The sequence below is a fragment of the Ipomoea nil genome, unplaced genomic scaffold, assembly GCF_001879475.1.
Source record: "Ipomoea nil cultivar Tokyo-kokei standard unplaced genomic scaffold, Asagao_1.1 scaffold2690, whole genome shotgun sequence".
Classification (NCBI taxonomy): Eukaryota; Viridiplantae; Streptophyta; class Magnoliopsida; order Solanales; family Convolvulaceae; genus Ipomoea; species Ipomoea nil.
This window is the reverse complement of record NW_017619118.1, coordinates 1,739,771-1,760,874: the sequence shown is the minus strand read 5'-3', so window position 1 is coordinate 1,760,874 and position 21,104 is coordinate 1,739,771. Positions and strand designations below refer to the sequence as shown.

Genomic DNA, 21,104 nt, shown 5'->3' with positions numbered 1-21,104 from the left:
GTGCAGATGAATGATCAAGATGATGGCATATTTTCATCCTTATTTGCCAAAGTAGCCGAATCCAGTGATGTTGTTTGTCAAACAATTGGAGAAAAGTTGGTTGAACAAAATCAAAAGATGGATAAACAACACACGGATACACGAGTCAATATGAAGGAATTAATGGAGCATCAAAATATTTTGAAGACCCAGATTGACAAAGCAGAAAGAATTTTGAAAGGAGAATTGACAAAAGGCTTACTTGAAGTGATTCAGCTCATGAAGAAGGAACGTGAAGCAGCTGAAAAGATTAACAACGAACGTCACTTGAGACAAATCAAAGCAATTCAAGACCAAGAAAGCCGAATCAACAAACTTGAAGCTGAACTCGCAGTTACAACAAACAAGCTTGACAACGTGCAAACCGTTTCCATTGAAACGCACAATAGTGTTGAAACTGTGAAGGCAAACCAAGACCGAGATTTTAAGACCCTTGCATTTTTGGTTGATAACGCCAAAAGGGGGGAAGAAATTCTCAGTCACTTAGCTTTGCAACAACAAGAATTTATTCTTGGAAGCCAACAACAGCCAGTAGTGTGTACTCAAGGTAGAGGCCGAAGCCGCGGACAATCCTCACAAGGACCATCTCAGATTGGTTTTGCTCAGTTCGCGAATCCTAGTCTTGGTACGAGTACATCAAAGGTTGCTAAACAGCGTGGCTGGTTCGAATGCTCTAAGGGTACCGCCACTCAGACAACAATATGGACCAAGGAAAATTTACCAAGTATGATCAAGAAATGGCCTGCAGCCGATCAAGCCCAATGGATCTCGGAAAAGAATAAAGAAGATGAAGGCAAAAGGAAAAGAACCGAGATGTGGTATGAACTAAGAGATTTCACTGGAAATATGGGCATGAATCTTGGAGAAGAAAGAAGCTTCGAAGAATGTGTCTTATGGTGGGAAAACGGAGTTCTTCTGGGCAACAATATCAAAGAAGCTTATGGACACTATATGGCCGGACAACTTACAAAGAAATTTCAGAATGCAAAGTTCAAAGATGATTTCTTCAAGCTCAGAGAACATGTCAAGGAAATTTTGAAGAAAGACTCTGGTGTGAAGAAACCCAGAAGGTAATCTGAAAATTCTCTTAATATGATATTTTCTATTTTCGAACCTCTGTTGCGTTTTTCTCTATAAATTCGAAATATATCAATAATAATTTCCCATGGTCTATTTTGAGTCTTTAATTCTATTTGTTTAATGTAATTAGACTTACGTGAATTAAAAGATAAAAAATATGTCAAAACGCACGACAAAATTAAAAATTGGTGATGATCAAAATAAAAATAATTCAAGATGCGTTTAGGAGCTTGTCTAAAAATTTAATTCACAAGTTTCTTTTGATTGTGTCTAGAAAACCATTTGTTAAACTCATTTTGGCTTTGTCAAATAAAATTGAGCAAAAAGATTATTTTTCAAAGACTTAAAGCCAATGACTGAGTATAGGTTTTGGCATTATCAAAAGGGGGGAAATTGTTAGGAATAAAGTGTAATGGTTTTGATATGCCAAATTTGTATTTGTAGATCCCCCAATTTTATTTATAGGTCTAGTAGAGTCTTAGACCATGATCGGGAAATTATTTAAATTGGAAAAGAGAAAAACAGAGGAAGATGCATGAAAATAGAAGAAGAAGATATAAAGCCTAAAATCAAGAATTTGTCTGGAGAAAATGACAAATTGAAGAAGAAGATGAATGATACAATAATTCACGTCAATGCTACTCAAAGAAGATATCCCAGAAGAATTTTCGTGAAGAAAATTAATATTGGAAGAATGCATGAAATTGACTTGGAGATCAAGCATCTATGGAAAGAAAGGAGTACATCAAATGTGATTGGAGATTTAATCAAAAGCTGTACGGACGAAGTGGATGATGCTTGATATGTTATGTGAAATGGCTCATGTTTGAAACTCATCATTAACAATTTTACAAGGTAAAATTTGAGAAGCCAAATTAAATTAATCTGATGGAGTTGGGCAAGCTTTGGGCGCCGATTACAAGTGGAAATTGGGTGGCAATTGAGATACAATTGCACTTGGGAGCCGATTCAAAGTAATTGGGAGCCGATTTCATAGCAAAAGCAATTGAAATTGGGAGCCAGTTTGCGAGCAAGTTTCACATGGGAATCAATTCACGATGGGAGCCAATGTAGAATTTAAATTGGGAGCCAATTGAGGTTGTAGTATGGGATGCAATTTCAAAGTTGGGGACCGATTCAAAGAAGACACCAGGAGAAGTCTGGGAGCCAATTTCGAAGTCAAAGTCAACAATTCAAATTGGGAAGCAATTGAAAGCAACAGGAGCAGTTTGGGAGCCAATTACAATGGAGAAATTAAAATTGGGTGCCAATTACAAGCCAATTGAAATTGGGTGGAAGTTCAAAGCCAGTTTGAAGTCTGAGAACACCCAGACGTGAGAATGAAGAAGATGAAGATGAACTTACAGTGAAAATATTCTCACAAGGAAAAATACTAGTTTAACTAGTATGGGATTAAATCAATGAATATTTTTTAAATCCCAAAGATACAAGGACCACTTCAGAGTTGATCAGAGAAGCCATTCTACACCAAAACTGAGACCCAGATACTCTCACTCAAACGTTAAACCAGAGGAATATCAGATGAAGGTTGGAAGCTCATTTACATGGAGATGAAGCTCTAACAACGACTAGCTTATCCTTTCTGACATCTTTGCAGAAGATAAGATAAGATCTCTGACAAAAAGATACAAGATTTCAAAAATGAGAGCGTCTCTTTCCAACGGACAGATTCTCATTACTAGCAATAAAATGATGAAGATATGAAGACTTGAAGATGGGGAAAAACATAGAGCATACAATAGAGCAAGAGCAGAAAATTCGAATCCATAAAAGGGATCGAATAGAGCAATTAAGCTTGAAAGAGCATAGAGCAAAAATCTCATTTTGGTACAGAGCATACCAAAAATCTTCAAGTGAGAAGTGAGAAAAGAAAAAGGATCTCAGAGAGCTTCAAGAGAAAAAATATTCTGAGAGTTCTTAAACAGAGCAAAGCAGAGCAAAAATATCAAGTGCTTTACTTGATATATTCAAAGAGAGAAAACACTCAGAGCTATCAAGAGAAATCATTGCAGAGTGTTTATCTTCATCAAAGAGACCTGCGCATCATTGAAGATCAACTACAGAGTCTCAGAAGTTGGAAGCAAGACAACACTTGTTTTGGAGCAAAACAAGAGAAGGGAGGAAAGTAGCACGGAGCTGTGAAATCCTGGATTGTCACACGGAGCTGTGAAATCCGAAGCAGCAGTGTCGGAGGCACTGGGCGTGATTGGTGTGGGCTTGGTGATCAAAGCACCAGATCACGGGATAAGTTTCTACCGGAGTGTGGAAGACAGGGGGAAAGTAACGCGGAGTCGTGAAATCCTGGGATAGTAGCGCGGCGACGTGAAACCCGAAGCAGCAGTGTGGTGTCACTGGGCGTGATTAGTGCGGGCTTTGTGATCAAAGCACTAGATCACGGAAATTCATTGTATCTTGGAACCAAGAAGTGGTAGATATAGTGAATTGCTCTTGGAGATAAGAGCAAGTGGAGTAGGAGGATTACACCACCTCGCGAACCACTATAATTGTCTTGTGTTCTTTACTGCTTTCTTTACTTACTGCTCTTTACATATTCGCTCTACACGAGATATACTGCTCACAGAATCTCACACACACTTTATGTTTATTTATTTCCACTGTGCACCATATTCTAACAATCTAGTTAAGAGTTTTTGTTTATCTTTGGCTTAGCAATTGTTGTGCTATGCGAAAAAGTTTGAAAGTCTATTCACCCCCCCCCCCCCCTCTAGACTTTCACCTTACCTCTTTTGGGACCAACATAGAATTCTAGCATTAGTTGAGATCTACCCTTATGAGTCTTTTATATATTCGTTGATAGAAATAATACATATTTTTGTCGATTCTTAGTGAGTATATTGCATGTGGCTAGTTGTTAATTTCTTTATATTTTGAATAACTTTGTCAAAAAAAAAAAAACCTATAAAATAAATAAATAAAAAATTAGAATTTTAAAATCACAAATACCTTTGTGTTCTATACAATTTCTTTAGTAGTTTATATGTAGCTTTCATTTTATATTACCTTTTTCAAATTCTTAAATAATTTTTGAGTGCAATAAATTGTGGTTTAGTGTGTTGGTTCAAGGATCATCTTTGTGGCATAAGTGAGGTGAAAAATCTTTAAAAAAAAAGATTTAAAAAATATTTTTAAAAATAAATGAGAGTGTTTTATTTATTTATTCATTATATTTTATTTGCTTTAATCTTAGAGATTCTACTCCGCTGAATCAGCCACCTACACATGTACCATAAATAAATAAGTGTCGTGGTCTGGTTTATGAGTACACACAAAATTGAAAACCCAAACAAGTCTGGCGTCAAATGGTGAGGTTTTTGGGGAAGTTCTCTTTGGAAAAAGTCAAAATAGAAAAATAATGAGTGAACTTTGGAAGAGACAAACAATTGCATTTCAATTTTAATAAATGCCTTGATCCTGATTTCTTTCATGTTTTGCACTTGCACTGTGGTAGAATATTTCTGAATTTGGTTTAGATTGAATTTGGTGAAATTTTCATATTTTTCTATTGAGTTTTTGTATAGTTCATTTAAAGGGTGTCAACACACGAGCACACATTTTATATTTATTTTAGTTGTTAGAGTTTTTAATTTCTAGTCGACTGTTTTATGCACTCTTTGAGTTGACACTAACCCTGCATTTAGATAAATAAATGTGAAAGCCTATTCGGGTAAAGCTCAGTTTAATGTTTGATTTTGTTTTTAATTTCTTTTATTCCCTTTTAATAATGCTTTTGCTTGAGGACAAGCAAATAAATAACTGTGGGGAGATTTTATAAACATTATTTTTAGTATTATTTTAAATAATCTTTTCATAGTTAATTTGCAATAATTGATTAATTTATATCAATTTTTTATTTATTTTTGCTATAAGTAATTTTAATTAATATTGTTGATTTTTAGGTTGTTTTACTTATTTTTTTTATTACTTAAATTCTGTGAATCCAATAATTCATTGATGTTAATTTAATAATAATACTAATACTAATATTAGTTTTAGTAGAACTTGATTAGTAGGAGTTTAATAATTGTAGATTAGTTATATTTGGACTCTAATAATGTATTTAAGCTTTTAATTGTAAGTTATTTAATAGAAGTTTTAGTATGCGCCAACTGTTGGAAAATTGGTCAGAATATGTCGTAGATCTAGGCTACTATTTATATAGGCTGAGTATAGAAGAAATCCTGAATCAATCGGTGACGTGCGCAAGACACTACCTTAAAAGCAAATATTGCCCGGAGACGGTAACAGTCTTACCGGTTGCTTTCGACCAGTTAACACCGAAGCTCAGGATTGCAGAAGAGAAGAAGAGAAGAATGTATTGAGCGTTTAGAGCTCATGAGGAGCAGGGTATTTATAGCTATAGAATTACCTGCTCCTCCTCTCTTAGCCATTCAATTTCCACTAAAATAGGGGAGTGGTGGAGAGGACCACAATTTATTGTGGATGGAAATAATCCACACTTATTTGGGTGTTATTCCCAACATCCCCCACACACTCAACAAGTGTGAATGAAGTCGTTGTCTGAGCGGAAGTGAGCGCTGACCTTAATGCCAGTGGTTTAAACCTTGAACTGACACGTAGTGACTTGAGTAACTTTCTCCTTAGTAGTGAATTGAATCTTGAACTAGCAAAGAAGAGGTAGTTTTGAACTCATGTGCACACATCAGCACCCATTATGCAGGTTCTTCGGAAGTCAAACTCTTTGACTTGTGGTCTACCTCTGTATAGACCCTAGCTTAGAACATCTCATGTTCAGTTGCTTTATGAGTACGTAAGCTTGGCTTACTTTGTTGATTTTAAGCTCATTTCCTTCGATGAATTGAGGACGGCCTTTCTATTTAGTCCTTTAGCGAGAGGATCTGCTATTCTTCTCGGGCTCCATATACTCTAATGTGAGTGCTCCAGTCGTAATCAACTATCTTACAGACTCATGTATGACCGTTATGTGCCTTCTTTGTGAGTTATAGTGTATGGGCATAGACGGTGTAGCACACCCCCACCATGGCACGTCTGCCAGTAGGTCTCTCAACCACTCGGCTTTTTGCCCAACTAGATCAAGAGGTATAAATTCATTCTTCATTGTTGATCTAGCTTATACAAGTCTGTTATGTCTATCTTAATATAGACTTCCACCATGTCTAAGTCTATGTCACCATAGACTTTTAACTCTGATAAGTCTAATCGCATTATAATTTTTTATGTCTTGTCAAGTCCATCTCAATATAGACATTTAACTCTATCAAGCCTATCTCAGTATAGACCACCTTTAAAGGCTTATAGAGTAGTTAAGTACATAAATCAGTTGTAAGTCTTTTCTTTCTATCATAGGCATTGTTCTTTGCAATGCAAACGATAGTTTGTGAATCTCAATGTATATGTAGTGAAGGTGTTAGCTAGACACCGCCAAACTCCACGTTTATCAACATATTTCTTAGCCACTCAGCTTCTTGGGATAACCCCATTATCTTTCATAAGAGGCGGTTAGCCCTTTTCTACTCAAGTTAGGGACCTCTTTAGGTTTACCTCAACATAGACCATCCCAATTGAGTATAAGTCACCAAGAGCACTTTGTACTAATGTCATTATGCGGTTAATTCATTAGGTTTGTCTCAACAAAACCACCCTTTCTCAAAGAGTTATGAATTCATTAAGAGTTGTAGCTCAACCTCACAAGTACACACACTGTCGGAATGACCAACTAGTGTACTATTTTGTAACTCTTTTCGTGGCTTCGTTTGACCACAGAAGTGGGATCCACCACGAGTTCATTACCACTTGGACTTTAAGTCCTTCTAATGAGTTAGCGACTAATCCTCATAATTAGCCCTCAAGTAAGTTGATTCTCTTGACCAAACTTACATGCACTTTGACGAGTACTTTGTTTACTCGTAAATAATCCCTTGATATTATCATGTTTAACATGAAACATTTTCTTTCATCATTATTCTCAATACCATAGAGAAACTTTTGACGAGAATATAAGGAGTTTATTACCCCCAGAATGCAACACTTACAAATATTTGTTGTCAAATGTATTTGATCTCTTACCCATACTGATCTTTGGTGCCCAACATTAGCTCCTTTGTAGACTGAGTTTTGCCGATTTGCTTTGTGGAGCATTATAGAAGCTTCGCACTCTGCCTGATACATGCTCAACAGTTGAATATATTTCAACAAACTTGGTTATCTCAATTGATCACAATTACCCTTTAATTAGGAACTAGTAATTCACCCGCACGATGCACGGGAAAAATTATATTATTATAAATATAAATAAAAAATAGAAAAACTAAAATATTTTAAATTGTTTAATATAATAATATTTTTGAGCTTCCATTGGTCAAGTATTTATTATTTTTATAGAATACAAAATTACAATTACAATTAAAATTAAAATTAAAATTTTGTATGGTTAATAAAATCTCTAATTATGTGCATATTCAAATAAACTTATAGAGAGAATTTACATAATTACATTGATTTATTCGTAATTGTATTTCATCTATATTATAATTTTCATAATACGAATAATAACTAACATAATTACATTTGGAAAGCAAATTTCAAATTTTGTATGAGTAAATTTAAACTCTAATTGAACACATTTTTATATGATTATTATATAATATATAGCTATTTTATTTTTCAAAAGTACATTTTTATATGATTATATAATATATAGCTATTTTATTTTTCAAATGTTGTACTTTTTTTTTTTTTTTTTTTATATAATAAAGGATGTTGTGGCATTAATTGTAACATTAATTACTTCCCAAACCATATAGATTTATTATAGTTAAGATTATAGGTATTTCAATATGATTCAACCAAGAGTTTAAATAATATATATATACAAACGCTCATTGTTAGTAAGCCATAGAAATAATGTTGTCTGCATGCTACATCAAGTTGAACAACATAATCACAAATTTCACATCGTATTCTTATAAGAAATTAATGTTATACACAAGGAATATGTTCGAGCTCATATTTATTCGGAAATATCTCTCAACAATGAGACTTCAGAGTTGCCACTTGCACAATTTTCCATTCCCTTGAGAAAATTAAAACTCATATAAAGCATTCATAGGATGCAGATCAATATTACTATTGCAGTACTTCAACAATTTCTATTGCAAGGCTTTGATTAACAACATATGAGAGTCAACCTCATTTCAGGTGAAGATCAAGTGGCGCTCTAACTAGCCTGCATGATCAACACCCTACTTCTTAAAACTCCCAGGTCGAGTGGTGAAACCGAAGTTTTCTTAAAAACCATCTTCCTAGACAGAGTATTCAAGAACAATGACTTTTCAATGCTATCATCAAATAGTGCAATGTTTGTAACATATCCACAATAATAACACATAATGTTGTAAATTGACATGTGCATAAGTACACAATTTATAGGCTTTATATTATATTGATGATTTAATCACTTAGCAGTAGTGTTAAATCATCACTTCTAACACAACAAATTCATAAAGCTCATACATGTGAATAATAACGATTCACTTATCTTTGTGTACACCGCTGTTAATTTTCTATATAATATTCAAAGAACTCACCATACAAAATATGGAATGGTGATTTCTAAAATGCTTGTCACAATATATATTTCACGTTTAACATGCTCTCAAAAGATAATAATCAATTGAATGCAAAGATATAGGCAAACCATCTTCTAAATTATGTCATTATGATAATTTTAAGGGACATGGTCAATGCCAATAATATATGACTACTAATGCTCAAGACAATCATTTGCATATGATAGTCTATTATCATATAAGTTTCATGTGCCATATTAAAATATGAGGAGGCAAATCTCATTGGCAACACTGAGCTATGCAAAGAGTATACATGAATAATGACTCTTCAACTCCATGCTACAAACAAATTGCAACCAAAGACTTTGATATGTACTTATTATATCTTTATACAAATAATTTTAGTACATGATTCAAATCTTTAAAACCATGTGACAAAGATATATAATTATATATGCATCTCATATTCAATTTGAAGGAACAAATAGCCCCCACTAATAAATTAATCATGCATCACTTAAATTTATGTTCCCCAGTTATCTAACGCATAATCACTTTTTGATCTCATTTTGTGAAGAACATCATATATAACATATTCGAACAACTCTAAATCCAAGAAACACATGCCTACACATAGACATAACAATATGCATGAAATATTGATCATTAAGATTAACCATTTATATCTTGGATGTTAAGAGTGAGAGAGCATGTTTAAGTATTATAATGATCTTGCTATTTCAATTCTTCACGACCAATATGCTATAAAAGATAATTATGTGATATATCATCATCGTAACTATAACTGCTTACACTTTAAATTCAAGAGCACAAGATTTAATAATGACTAAGTTATAATATATACAGAATATTAATAATTTTGTGTGCTGAAAAACATGTAGCTAATTATCTCTTAGTCATGTCAATCCTCATGTTGTGCACACTGAAGAGAACGAACCAAAAGATGAAATATAATGTGGTGATGACGCATGAAAATATTTCTAACACCTATTAAAAGAATTAACACATACACATGTATTAAAGAAATAATACTTATCTCAGAGTTCGACAGACTTGAAGTGGATCATCATCTTAATCGCCTACCGGCGATAGTTCAGACCGGTGAGAGGTTCGAGCTTGGCGAGGTCAGAGGAGGTTTAGATCCGAAGGTCGACATGATAACTTAAGCACATATATTTGCTTTTAACTGTTGGAAAATTGGTCAGAATATGTCATAGATCTAGGCTACTATTTATATAGGCTGAGTATAGAAGAAATCCTGAATCAATTGGTGACGTGCGCAAGACACTACCTTAAAAGCAAATATTGCCCGGAGACGGTAACAGTCTTACCGGTTGCTTTCGACCAGTTAACACCGAAGCTCAGGATTGCAAAAGAGAAGAAGAGAAGAATGTATTGAGCGTTTAGAGCTCAGGAGGAGCAGGGTATTTATAGCTATAGAATTACCTGCTCCTCCTCTCTTAGCCATTCAATTTCCACTAAAATACGGGAGTGGTGGAGAGGACCACATTTGTAGGAGTTAAACCTCACTCCACAATTTATTGTGGATGGAAATAATCCACACTTATTTGGGTGTTATTCCCAACACCAATAGCTTCGGATCATTGAACAAAGCGGTCAACACCACGCGAAAAAAAAGGAGATCGCAACTCGCGGAGTAATTTCTTCGGTCGTTGGCGAGCAGTCTCCAATAGCAGGGAGAAAGTTCGGAAAAAGAAGTTGCGCTGAAGGAGTATAAAAAGGAGGAAAATCTCCATCACCGATCATCAATTTTTGCCCGAACCATTTCCGGTGGAAGTGAACAAAGACTCTCCGTTTGCGGCAGAAATTCCAATCGGTACGGCTGATTGCGGTAGCGGCAAGGTCTGAGCGTGTGATTCATCTTTTGGCGCAGCAGTAGTGGCATATAAAATTCTTTTACTTTCTTCATTTTCCTACCTTTTACCTTTTAATTTCACATCTTTGGAATCTGTGTTATGCTTCTAAAGCAAATCATGAATTAATTATGCTTAATTTATTGGTGATATTGTTCTGATGAAGAGTTTGTCTCTTGGTTGCGTTTCAAAGCTTTTGCACTGTAATCAATATTTATAATCTTTATCTAGAAGATGTTTAGGGTTAATTGTTGTTAATCTCAATTTCATTTTACATTTTAGTATGCTTTGCTAAATTGTTCTTCTAGGAATGTCGATGAAGTAAAGTCAGCGAAATGGTTGAAGAGAAAAGGAGTGTGCCATTCTGTTTTGAATAAAAAGAAAGATACAAAAAACTTATTCAAGAGGAGAACCGGCCATTCTTATATTGGTGACGGTTATAACTACCGTTGTAGGAGAAAGACAAAAATACCCCTCTACTATCCTTCATCTCCCAATACCCCCCATAAGCTGGAGTGTGCAAACTTTGGACACCCATCTTAGACACAAAAACGTTGAACAAGGAAGAGGCTAGAGGTTTTGTAAAACCATCAGCAACTTGGTTGATGGAAGCAATCGAGAGCAACTTGATTAGTCCCTGAACCACCCTTTCCCTTATTATATGAAAATCGATCAAGATGTGTTTGGTCCTCTCATGAAAGACGAAATTCTCTACTATTGCAATAGCTGATTTACTATCACCGTAAACCACTGCAGGGCTGCTTATGTTTATACACAAATCTTGGAGTAAACTGGTTAGCCATTGCATTTCACACGCTATCGTAGCAAGGGCGCGGTATTCTGCCTCGGATGAAGACTTGGATACAGTTACTTGTGTTTTTTGATCGCCATAAAACAAGAGAGGTGCCAAGAAAGATGCAGAATCCCGTTACAGACTTGCGTGTTTCAGTACATGATGCCCAATCATAATCAAAAAACTCTTTGAGGCTGAGGGTACTATTCGATGTTGGGTAGAATTGGCCCTGTCTTGGAGATGATTTTATATAGCAGAGTATGCGGTGAGACGCAGCCATGTGTCTGTCCGTGGGGGCACTCACGAACTGGCTTAGATGATGTACATCATACGTAATTTCGGGCCTAGTGGCTGTAAGGTACACCAATCTTCCTATCAACCTCTGGTAGCTGCTTGGATCACTCAGAGGTGTACCATCATTACTGGATAAGAGAGAGCCTGGCATCATGGGAGTGTTTATTGGTTTGCAGTCAAGAAACCCTGTATCATTGGGTATATCCAGTGCATATTTCCTTTGGCAAATATTCAAACCATTGTCACTGATCTTTGCTTCCATGCCGAGAAAATAGCCTAGGGACCCCAAGTCCTTAATTTTAAAAGCTGCATTCGGTGAGTTCTTCAATTCTTGTATAAGAGCCATCATTCCACTTGCCACCAATATGTCATCAACACTGACCAAGAGGGCAATGAATTGATCACCATTGCCTCTTGTAAAGAGAGAGGGATTAGCACTTGATTGTTTAAAACCATAGCTTAGCAGAGCAGTAGTTAATTTTGAGTTTCGCTGCCAACTTGCCTGCTTTAGTCCACAAAGAGACCTTGTTAATTTGCAAACCTGATTAAGCTTTTTTGCTTGAAAACCAGGGGGAAGCACCATGTAAACTTCTTCATCAAGATCACCGTGGAGAAACGCATTGTTTATGTCCATTTGATGGATATTCCATTATTTCTGAGATTCTGCTACTGCCAGAAATGTTCGAATCGTTGTCATTCGGTATATCTTTAAGCAAATGCAATTTATTTATAGGAAAATGTCCTAAATGTTGATGCCAAATATCAACTTTATTACATTCCATAACCAATTTCCTGTGATCAAGAATGGAATTCAGTGGTGGCTTCATCATGAGGTACAACCCTTTTTCCAGTTTAGCTAAACCAACCGTCATCCCAAGAGGTTCCTGAATCAAGCACTGTCCTGACGAAAAAACCAGATTATATGAAGTATCTTGGAGAAGTTTGCTCACAGAAAATATATTAAATTGGAATGATGGTATGTGCATAACATCTTTTAGCCAAAGATTGTTTTCAAGTCTTATGTTTCATTTGTGTTTGAGAGCAACTCGTTCCCTAGTAGGCAGGCTAACTTCATCCCTTTCAACCACATAATACTCATCAAATGTCTCAAGGGAACATGTAATGTGATCAGTGGCTCTAGAATCTACAATCCATGTTGAGTTACACAGAGATAAAGAATTAACATAAGGGATAGATGACTTGCCTTCTCTGTTGTCCTCATTGAACTTGGGAATTAGAGAAATAGATGCTGCAGTACCAGAAAACTAGAAGGTTGTCTCATATGATTCTGAATGGTTGCCATAAGTTTTTGAAACTGATCACTTGTGACTGATAGGCATATTTTACACTCATATTTTAGGTACATTTTTATAATATTTTTGCATTAGTTATTTAATATTATCTAATAATTAATTGTTTTTATATATAATATATAATATATAGAATACATATTAATATATATATATATATATATATATATATATATATATATATTACGTACGTACTAGTGTATGTGTATATGCTTTATTTAATAAATTAAGTAAATCAAATTTATAGCATGCATGAAAACAAATTGCTTAATCCCTTAATTCTTTGTCTTTTGTTTGTACAGGTGTGGCGTGGAGACATATTCAAATGCGACAAAGAAGGAAAGGGCGTGCAGTGTCTGAAGACTCCATTCCTACGGCGCAAAAATAGGAAAAATAAATGGCGGAGAATTGTTCTAGCATATTTTAAGAGTAGTATAAATAGTAGAAGTTTCCTATTGTAAAACGTTCATTCTTCCCCTCTCGATTATTCTGTAAAGCAGTTATCAATGTCCATTCATTGCTAATTTCTTTAGCTTGGTTTAGTGAATTGAAGCCCCGGAATTGATTATGCTGTAAGATTATTTATTTATTTTTATTATATAATTTTTATGTATTTGGGTATTAAATATTCTTCTAAGTTATTTGCATAGTTGTATCATTTAATTGCTAGGGAGGCCTACTAGTTATTTACTTGATATAATTATTTGCTATATTAGATAATGTTGTGCTACAAATTATTCTAATATTCAGTAGCAACTGGGTTAATTATTGACGACTTAGTGATAATTGGACTCGGGTAGAATATTTTCCTAAGTTAAATGCAACCGCTTGTGCTTGTGTTATTTAGTTTGTCGATTTTCCTAGTTCCTATTGCTGCTATTAAATTAAATCTATAGCGCTTGTCTTAGGTTATTTAGTAGTTAGGGGTAATTAAACCACGTGTGCTTTAGTTACCTATAACTAGGGGAAAACGGAAATGAAATAATTTCACGACAAATATTAAATTGCATATTAATTACTTTACTAATCAATGATCAGTGTTAAATTCCGGTGGTGGATCTTTACTAACCAAGGTTTCTTATTATAAGTGTTTTCGATATATTATTTTCATTGCTTTATTCGTTCAGTTAAATTACTTGTTTATTTAAATTCTCTTTTAATTTATCTTTATTCTCGATATATTCCAAACCCCCCTTTCTTTAATTTGAGCACATATTTTAAACTAGTTACTCCTCGTGGGATCGATCCTTACTCCCGCTACTACGTTTGTAAGGTTTTAATTTGGGAGCCTACGACAGCTCACCAGTGACACCTAGGTCTGTCACATTATTCACCACAGAGGTTGTTCCTTGCTGCTTGGCTTTGGATTTGAAGCCCGGCACCCACCCCGGGGGGTAGCCGTGCTTTTTGTAACACTTGTCAATAGTGTTGTAACACCCCGTGTTACGGCCTTCAATCCCGGATTAATTATTTAATTAATCCCGTTAATAATAATTAAATATGATTTAATTCGGTTAGGTCTCCCTTTAATTAATTAATGAGGTCCACCATGAACCGTGGACCCTTGCCTAAATGAGAGTCTTAGGCCTATTAGGAATAAAGGAAGTAGGCCTTTTACTATTCAGATTATGATTAGGATTCTCTTTAATTAATTAATATGGTCCACTATGGAACATGAACCCTTATCCCTAAAACAAGTCCTTAGTCCTATAAGGAATAGAATTAGTAAACCCATACCATTCAGGCCCTAATTAGGAGTCTTAAATATATAAATAGGGATATAGAAGGCACCTAGATCTTTCACCACAATAATCTCTCTCCACACAAGAAGTTCCAAGAATCCCCTTAGGAGAAATCAAGAAAGAAGAAGACTTAAAGAAAGACCCTTCATAGCCAAGGAATTAATTAAGGCTAAGAGGTAACCCATGTCTCAACAAAACCTATTTTCATAGCTATGATTCCCCTCTTAGGATTTCCCCATATTATTGTGTATTGATGATTTGTGATATTGTTATTGATGATTGATGGGATGATTCCATGGGTGATCTTGATGATGAAAGGTTCTTAGGGTGTTCTTGATGATTATATGGCGTTCTTGATGATTATATGATGTTCGTGATGATTGTAGGATGCTCTTGATGTTTATGTGATATTCTTACCGAATCTTGATTTTAGAAGATGAATTGTGTCCTTGTTGATTTAAAAATGATTAGAACCCTAGGGTGTATCGTATGAAATTATTCTTGGTATATTGGGTGGGAATTCACATGATTGGGTGTTGATTATGTTTAGAAAAGCATGATAGGTTATGTGCCATATGTTTCTCGATCTTTGATCCGTTAATTGTCTACGTGTGTTATCAATTGCGTTTGAAAGTGTCTAAGCATGGTTTCGGGTTCCACAAAGGTTCCCGGGGCGTTTTTGATGAAAAAAATTCAGTGGGGGGTGGGTGGGGGTAGGGGACCCGCCACCTACCCGCGGCCTTCTTGGGCAACGCCGGCAGCGGGCAGCCGGCGGGCGGGCAGCTGCCCGCCGGGCACCCGCTGCCCGAAATGGCTGCCGCCGGCGGGTGAACCCTCACCCATCGGCTACCCGCTGGTTTGCACCCCAATTGGGGATTTTGGCTTCCCCGTTTGATGTTCCCCCGATCCCCGTGGTGTCCCAACGGACTCCGTCTATCGTGCCTATGTCTAGTTTGATTTTTGGATACCGTTCGTAGGTCGTATGAGTCTTATATATTGCATGCTAGTTGAATTGGTATGTCGTTGACCTTGGTGAAAGAAGTATGAACCCCTTAGGACTATTCTTAGAATGTGAAGGATCACACATAGATTTTGTTATACATTTTCTCCCCCTTCCCAATGTGTTAATGTGGGTTGCATGTGCTTGCTATGGGTTATGTGTGCATGTTACCCCGATTTGGTTGAGATCAACCGGGCTATACGGGCAGTCGGGTGGGCTGAAAACCATACCGGCTGTTAACCAGGCTGGTAGAGACCGGTCAGGTATATAAATATTATATAGGACTAAGGTCCACTATACGGGCAGTTGAATGGGTTGAGAACCATCCCAACTGTTAACCAGGCTGGTAAAGACCGGTCAGGTATATAAATATTATATAGGACAAAGGTCCACTATACGGGCAGTTGAATGGGTTGAGAACCATCCCAACTGTTAACCAGGCTGGTAAAGACCGGTCAGGTATATAAAGATTATATAGAGCTGCGGTTCATCGGTCGGTTGCGATCGACCCCTCCGTAGTGTGAGACAGGGCAGGGTGCTGCGGGGCCGTGTCAGAGCTATATGCGCTGACCCTCATGTATCGGCAAGCGATTGGTCCTGTGGCGCGAACAAAGTGTGCTATGTGATGAAGTATAGATGAGTTGTTGTTATGAGTATCTTGTGGATGAGACTATGGGATTTGTACCGGGGATCGTAGGATATATCTTCATGTTCAAAATGGTTTTTGTATATCTATCTATATATATATATATATCTATATGTATTGTACTTCAACGCGTTGGAGTGGGTTACCAGCATCTCTCGCTGAACAGATATATTTGGCTTTCAGGCACAGACGAGTAGATCACTGGAGCGCGCTAGAAGCTTGGGGCATAGCTTAGATAGTTTTCCCTTTCGGCCTGCGTGCCATGATTTAGTATTGATACTGATTGAGGTTTTAGAATTTAGCCTGTGCACCCGAGCTCTCTAGCTCGGGTGTGGCATAGCACCCCGTACTCTTGTATTATGCTTTGGGATTTAATGAGATTTCACCTTTACTTTATAAGTTTTAAATATCTTGAAAATCTGGGGTGTTACAAGTGTGTCCAATCGTCCCACAAAATGTGCATTTAGGTTTGCTTCCTCCATTGTTTGGGTACTTCTTACCATTGTAAGTGTTAATCGCAGCAACCAAATCATCTGTGGAATTCTGAACCATCTCAGTAGCTTGGATCGAATTAGCATGGCTGATCTCAAGGTTGTTTATTTTTAACTTCGTCAAGCTGATCTGCCTCTCTAATTTCTCAGCCATAACATATATTTGGTAGACTTCCGGTAACGGATCCAAAACAAGAACATTCGATTTCAAAGCATTGTAATCATCATTTAAACCTTGAAGGAAGCGAATCACCTAATCAACTTCGCGCGCCTTCCTGATCTCGTCGATTAGATCGCATCTACACCTTGGATCGCATTTGCACAGCGGGAGTGGCCTCAAAGTGTTCATCTCCTCCCACATGGTCTGGTACTTCGTATAGTAATCGCTAATGGACTGAGATCCCTGCTTCAAGCTGTAGATATCGTTTTGTAAGGCTGATATACGCTGAGCATCACACTGCGCGAAACGTCTCTTCAAGTCGTTCCAAACATCCCTGGCACTTTCTAGATGCATAACACTCTGTGCAATGGAAGGATGCAAAGATCGGAAGATCCACGAACACAGCATTAGATTACATCGTCTCCAAGGTCCGTATCGATTATCCTCTCTGTTAGGCACTGCAACACTACTATCAATGATCCACCACTTATTTTTCACCTTTAAGGCGATTCTGATGGAAATACACCATGAGCCGTAGTTGGAGCTGCCAACAATTGGCGGACTAACAAGGATAAGGTTCGTGCTATCACTTGTGCTGAATAGGTACGGATTCTCCACATCCTCAGCACCATAGCTCCTCTGTACTTGTGGAATAGGATTCCCCTGCGGAATCATCGACGAAGTCGTGTGGATCGGCGATTGAGTTGGCGGTGGAGTGGTATCCTCTTCCTGACCTGCTCCACTACTGACGACGGCGGCATAGGAGCTCGAATGAAAGCGCTCTGATACCATGTCGATGAAGTAAAGTCAGCGAAATGTTTGAAGAGAAAAGGAGTGTGCCATTCTATTTTGAATGAAAAGAAAGATACAAAAAACATATTCAAGAGGAGAACTGACGGTTATAACTACCGGGGTAGGAGAAAGACAAAAATACCCCTCTACTATCCTTCATCTCCCAATAAGGAATGATATTGGTATGAATGTTTTGTAATCATTTAAGCTTAATTGTTGTTTGATTTCTTTGATTCATAACGATTCATTTATTTAGCTTCTTGAATCTCAATTGAATTATCTTGCACTTGAGTTGATTCTTATCTTTGATCTTAGTTTTTTTATCATTATTATATTGTTAAGTCAGTTAATTTAATTTCAAGCAATTAAATTGCATTCTATCAATTCCCTGTCAGATCGACCATTGCCTTTGCATACTATTACTATAGTGATTCGTGCACTTGCAAGGACTATTTAAAATTGTCGATCAAATATTACACCCTGTCGCGAATATTTTTTCCTAGTATACATTATATGACTTATTATGGTTATTTTATTGGATTTTTACTATTTAATCATTAAGCTAAGAGAATTCTATATTAAGAGTGATGCAAAATGTTCTCATTTTAAATTTACTTCTTAATATTATCATCTTGACGTGCAATTATTTATTTTACTTTCATTTTTTATCACATGTGGTAGCTAGGTCAATTCTTGACACACACACAAAAAAACTTAACTTAAATACATAACATTCAAAGTTAAGCATCAAAGATTATAAATCAAGAACTTTAAAAATCATTTGATTTTTATGCATTTAAAAAAAAAAAACAAATTTAGGTTAAGTTTTTTTTTGTGTGTCAAGAATTGACCTAGCTACCACATGTGATAAAAAATGAAACTAAAATAAGTAATTGCACGTCAAGATGATAATATTAAGAAGTAAATTTAAAATGTGAACATTTTGCATCACTCTTAATATAGAATTCTCTCAGCTTAATGATTAAATAGTAAAAATCCAATAAAATAACCATAATAAATCATATAATGTATATTATTAGGAAAAAATATTCTCGACAGGGTGTAATATTACTGTAAAAAAAATACAACCAATAATTTATTCAATTTTCCTCATATATGTCGCCTTATAAATATCATATCAGCTTAGCACGCATAATAACCCACACAAGATCGATAAAGAATAAAAAACAACAAATTGATCTTGAGCACTTAGCTTCTTCCTCGTTTCTCATTTCCAATCAATATCATGGCAAGAAGGAGATTAAGATTGGCATATATTGTCAATCAATCAAAAAGAAAAACATCCTACCAAAAAATAGAGGGGTACGTGCTCAAAAAGCATCCGCACCACAAAGAACGGTGAGCTCATTGAGCTTTTTGAGCAAGTACCCCTCTCTTTCTTTTTTGGTAGGATGCTTTTCTTTTTGATTGATTGACAATATATGCCAATCTTAATGTCCTTCTTGCCATGATATTGATTGGAAATGAGAAAAGAGGAAGAAGCTAAGTGCTCAAGATCGATTTGTGTGGGTTATTATGCATGCTGAGTTGATATGATATTTATATGGCGACATATATGAGGAAAATTAAATAAATTATCGGGTTTTTTTTATACAGTAATATTGATAAACATTATTTTAAGTATTATTTTAAATAATCTTTTCATAGTCAATTTGCAATAATTGATTAATTTATATATATTTTTTATTTATTTTTGCTATAAGTAACTCTTATTAATATTGTTTATTTTTAGGTTCTTCTACTTATTAATTTTGTTTTATTATTTAAATTCCGTGAGTCTAATAATTCATTGATCTTAATTTTATAATAATACTAATACTAATATTTGTTTAAGTAGTACTTGATTAGTAGGAGTTTAATAATTGTAGATTAGTTATATTTGGAATCTAATAATGTATTTAAGCTTTTAGTTGTAAGTTATTTAATAAAAGTTTTAGTATGCGCCAACACTTCGGATCATTGAACAAAGGGCGGTCAACACCACGCGAAAAAGGAGATCGCAACTCACGGAGCAATTTCTTCGGTCGTTGGCGAGCGAGTCTCCAATAGCAGGGAGAAAGTGCGGAAAAAGAAGTTGCGATGAATTAGTATAAAAAGGAGGAAAATCTCCATCACCGATCATCAATTTTTCCCCGAACCAATTCCGGTGGCAGTGAACAAAGACTCCCCGTTGGCGGCAGAAATTCCGGTCGGTATGGCTGATTGCAGTGGCGGCAAGGTTTGGGCGTGTGATTCATCGTTTGGCGCAGCAGTAGTGGCATAAGCGAATGATGCTGATAACTCACTCTAACGCGTTAAAATACAATATAGGTAAGTATGTATATATAGATATAGTAAAACCATTTTGAAGCAGGAAGATATATACTTAGGAGACTCTAGCTTTAAAACCAGGAATAGACTCGACAGGTAGGGATAAACACATTAAACAGTGATAATCAATTATATAGAGGCAACATCACAAATACACATCTCTAAGTTCACAGTTCACTTTCAAATCATTCACATCATAATTCAATCAACATCCTTGTCACACAAGCACACTTTGGTGGCGCCACGGGACCAATCGCATGCCCCAAACATGAGGGTTAGTGCATATAGCGCTAACACGGCCCCGCAGCACCCTACCTCATACCGCAGCATGAAGGAATTGACCGCAGCCAATTGTATAGACCGTCGATAATTTCAACGGCGGATCACAGCCCTACACACCGCTGACGCGTTCAGCGGTGGACTGTGATCCTCTTTTGGGGACTGCGACCCTACACACCGCTTGACGAGCTCAGTCGGTGGGTCGTAGCTGATCATAGCCCTACACACCGCCTGAGGGACTCATTCAGTGAGCTAGGATCTTTGGGGACTACGACCCTACACACCGCTGGCACATACACTCGGTGGATCGCAGCCGACCATAGCCCTACACACCGCCTGACAACTCATTCGGTGGACTATGGCCTTCCTCGGGCTAGTGGCCCTACACACCGCCTAACACGTCCAGTCGGTGGACCATAGCACACGAGGCCCATGGGGTGGACCGCAACCCTAAAAGTGAGTCACTGACCGCAGCCAGGATAATGAACCGTAGCTCATGTGTAACCAGTTTTACCGTAGCCAAGATAATGAACCGCAGCTCATGTATAACCAATTTGATCGCAACCAAATTGGGGTATCATGCACACATAACATGTAGTAAACACATGCAACTCACATTAACACATTGGGAAAGGGGAAAACGTATAAATAAAACTTATGCGT

General features: G+C 36.4%; 2 protein-coding genes across 2 annotated transcripts; both read right to left on the bottom strand.

Annotated features, from left to right (window-relative positions):
* Nucleotides 1-11,412: 11,412 nt before the first annotated feature.
* On the bottom strand, nucleotides 11,413-12,324 carry LOC109155078 (uncharacterized mitochondrial protein AtMg00810-like). The gene has a single exon (XM_019302805.1). It carries the CDS (start codon nucleotides 12,322-12,324, stop codon nucleotides 11,413-11,415), a length of 912 nt encoding a protein of 303 aa, XP_019158350.1.
* A 4,808-nt stretch (nucleotides 12,325-17,132) lies between these two features.
* Nucleotides 17,133-17,831, bottom strand: LOC109155077. Its single transcript, XM_019302804.1, has one exon. The coding sequence runs from the start codon at nucleotides 17,829-17,831 to the stop codon at nucleotides 17,133-17,135; it is 699 nt and encodes a 232-aa protein (XP_019158349.1).
* Between the last annotated feature and the right edge of the window lie 3,273 nt (nucleotides 17,832-21,104).

Excerpts from the sequence above, each read along its gene's own strand:
- LOC109155078 (XM_019302805.1), bottom strand. The coding sequence starts at position 12,324 with ATGGACATAAACAATGCGTTTCTCCACGGTGATCTTGATGAAGAAGTT.
- LOC109155077 (XM_019302804.1), bottom strand. The coding sequence starts at position 17,831 with ATGGTATCAGAGCGCTTTCATTCGAGCTCCTATGCCGCCGTCGTCAGT.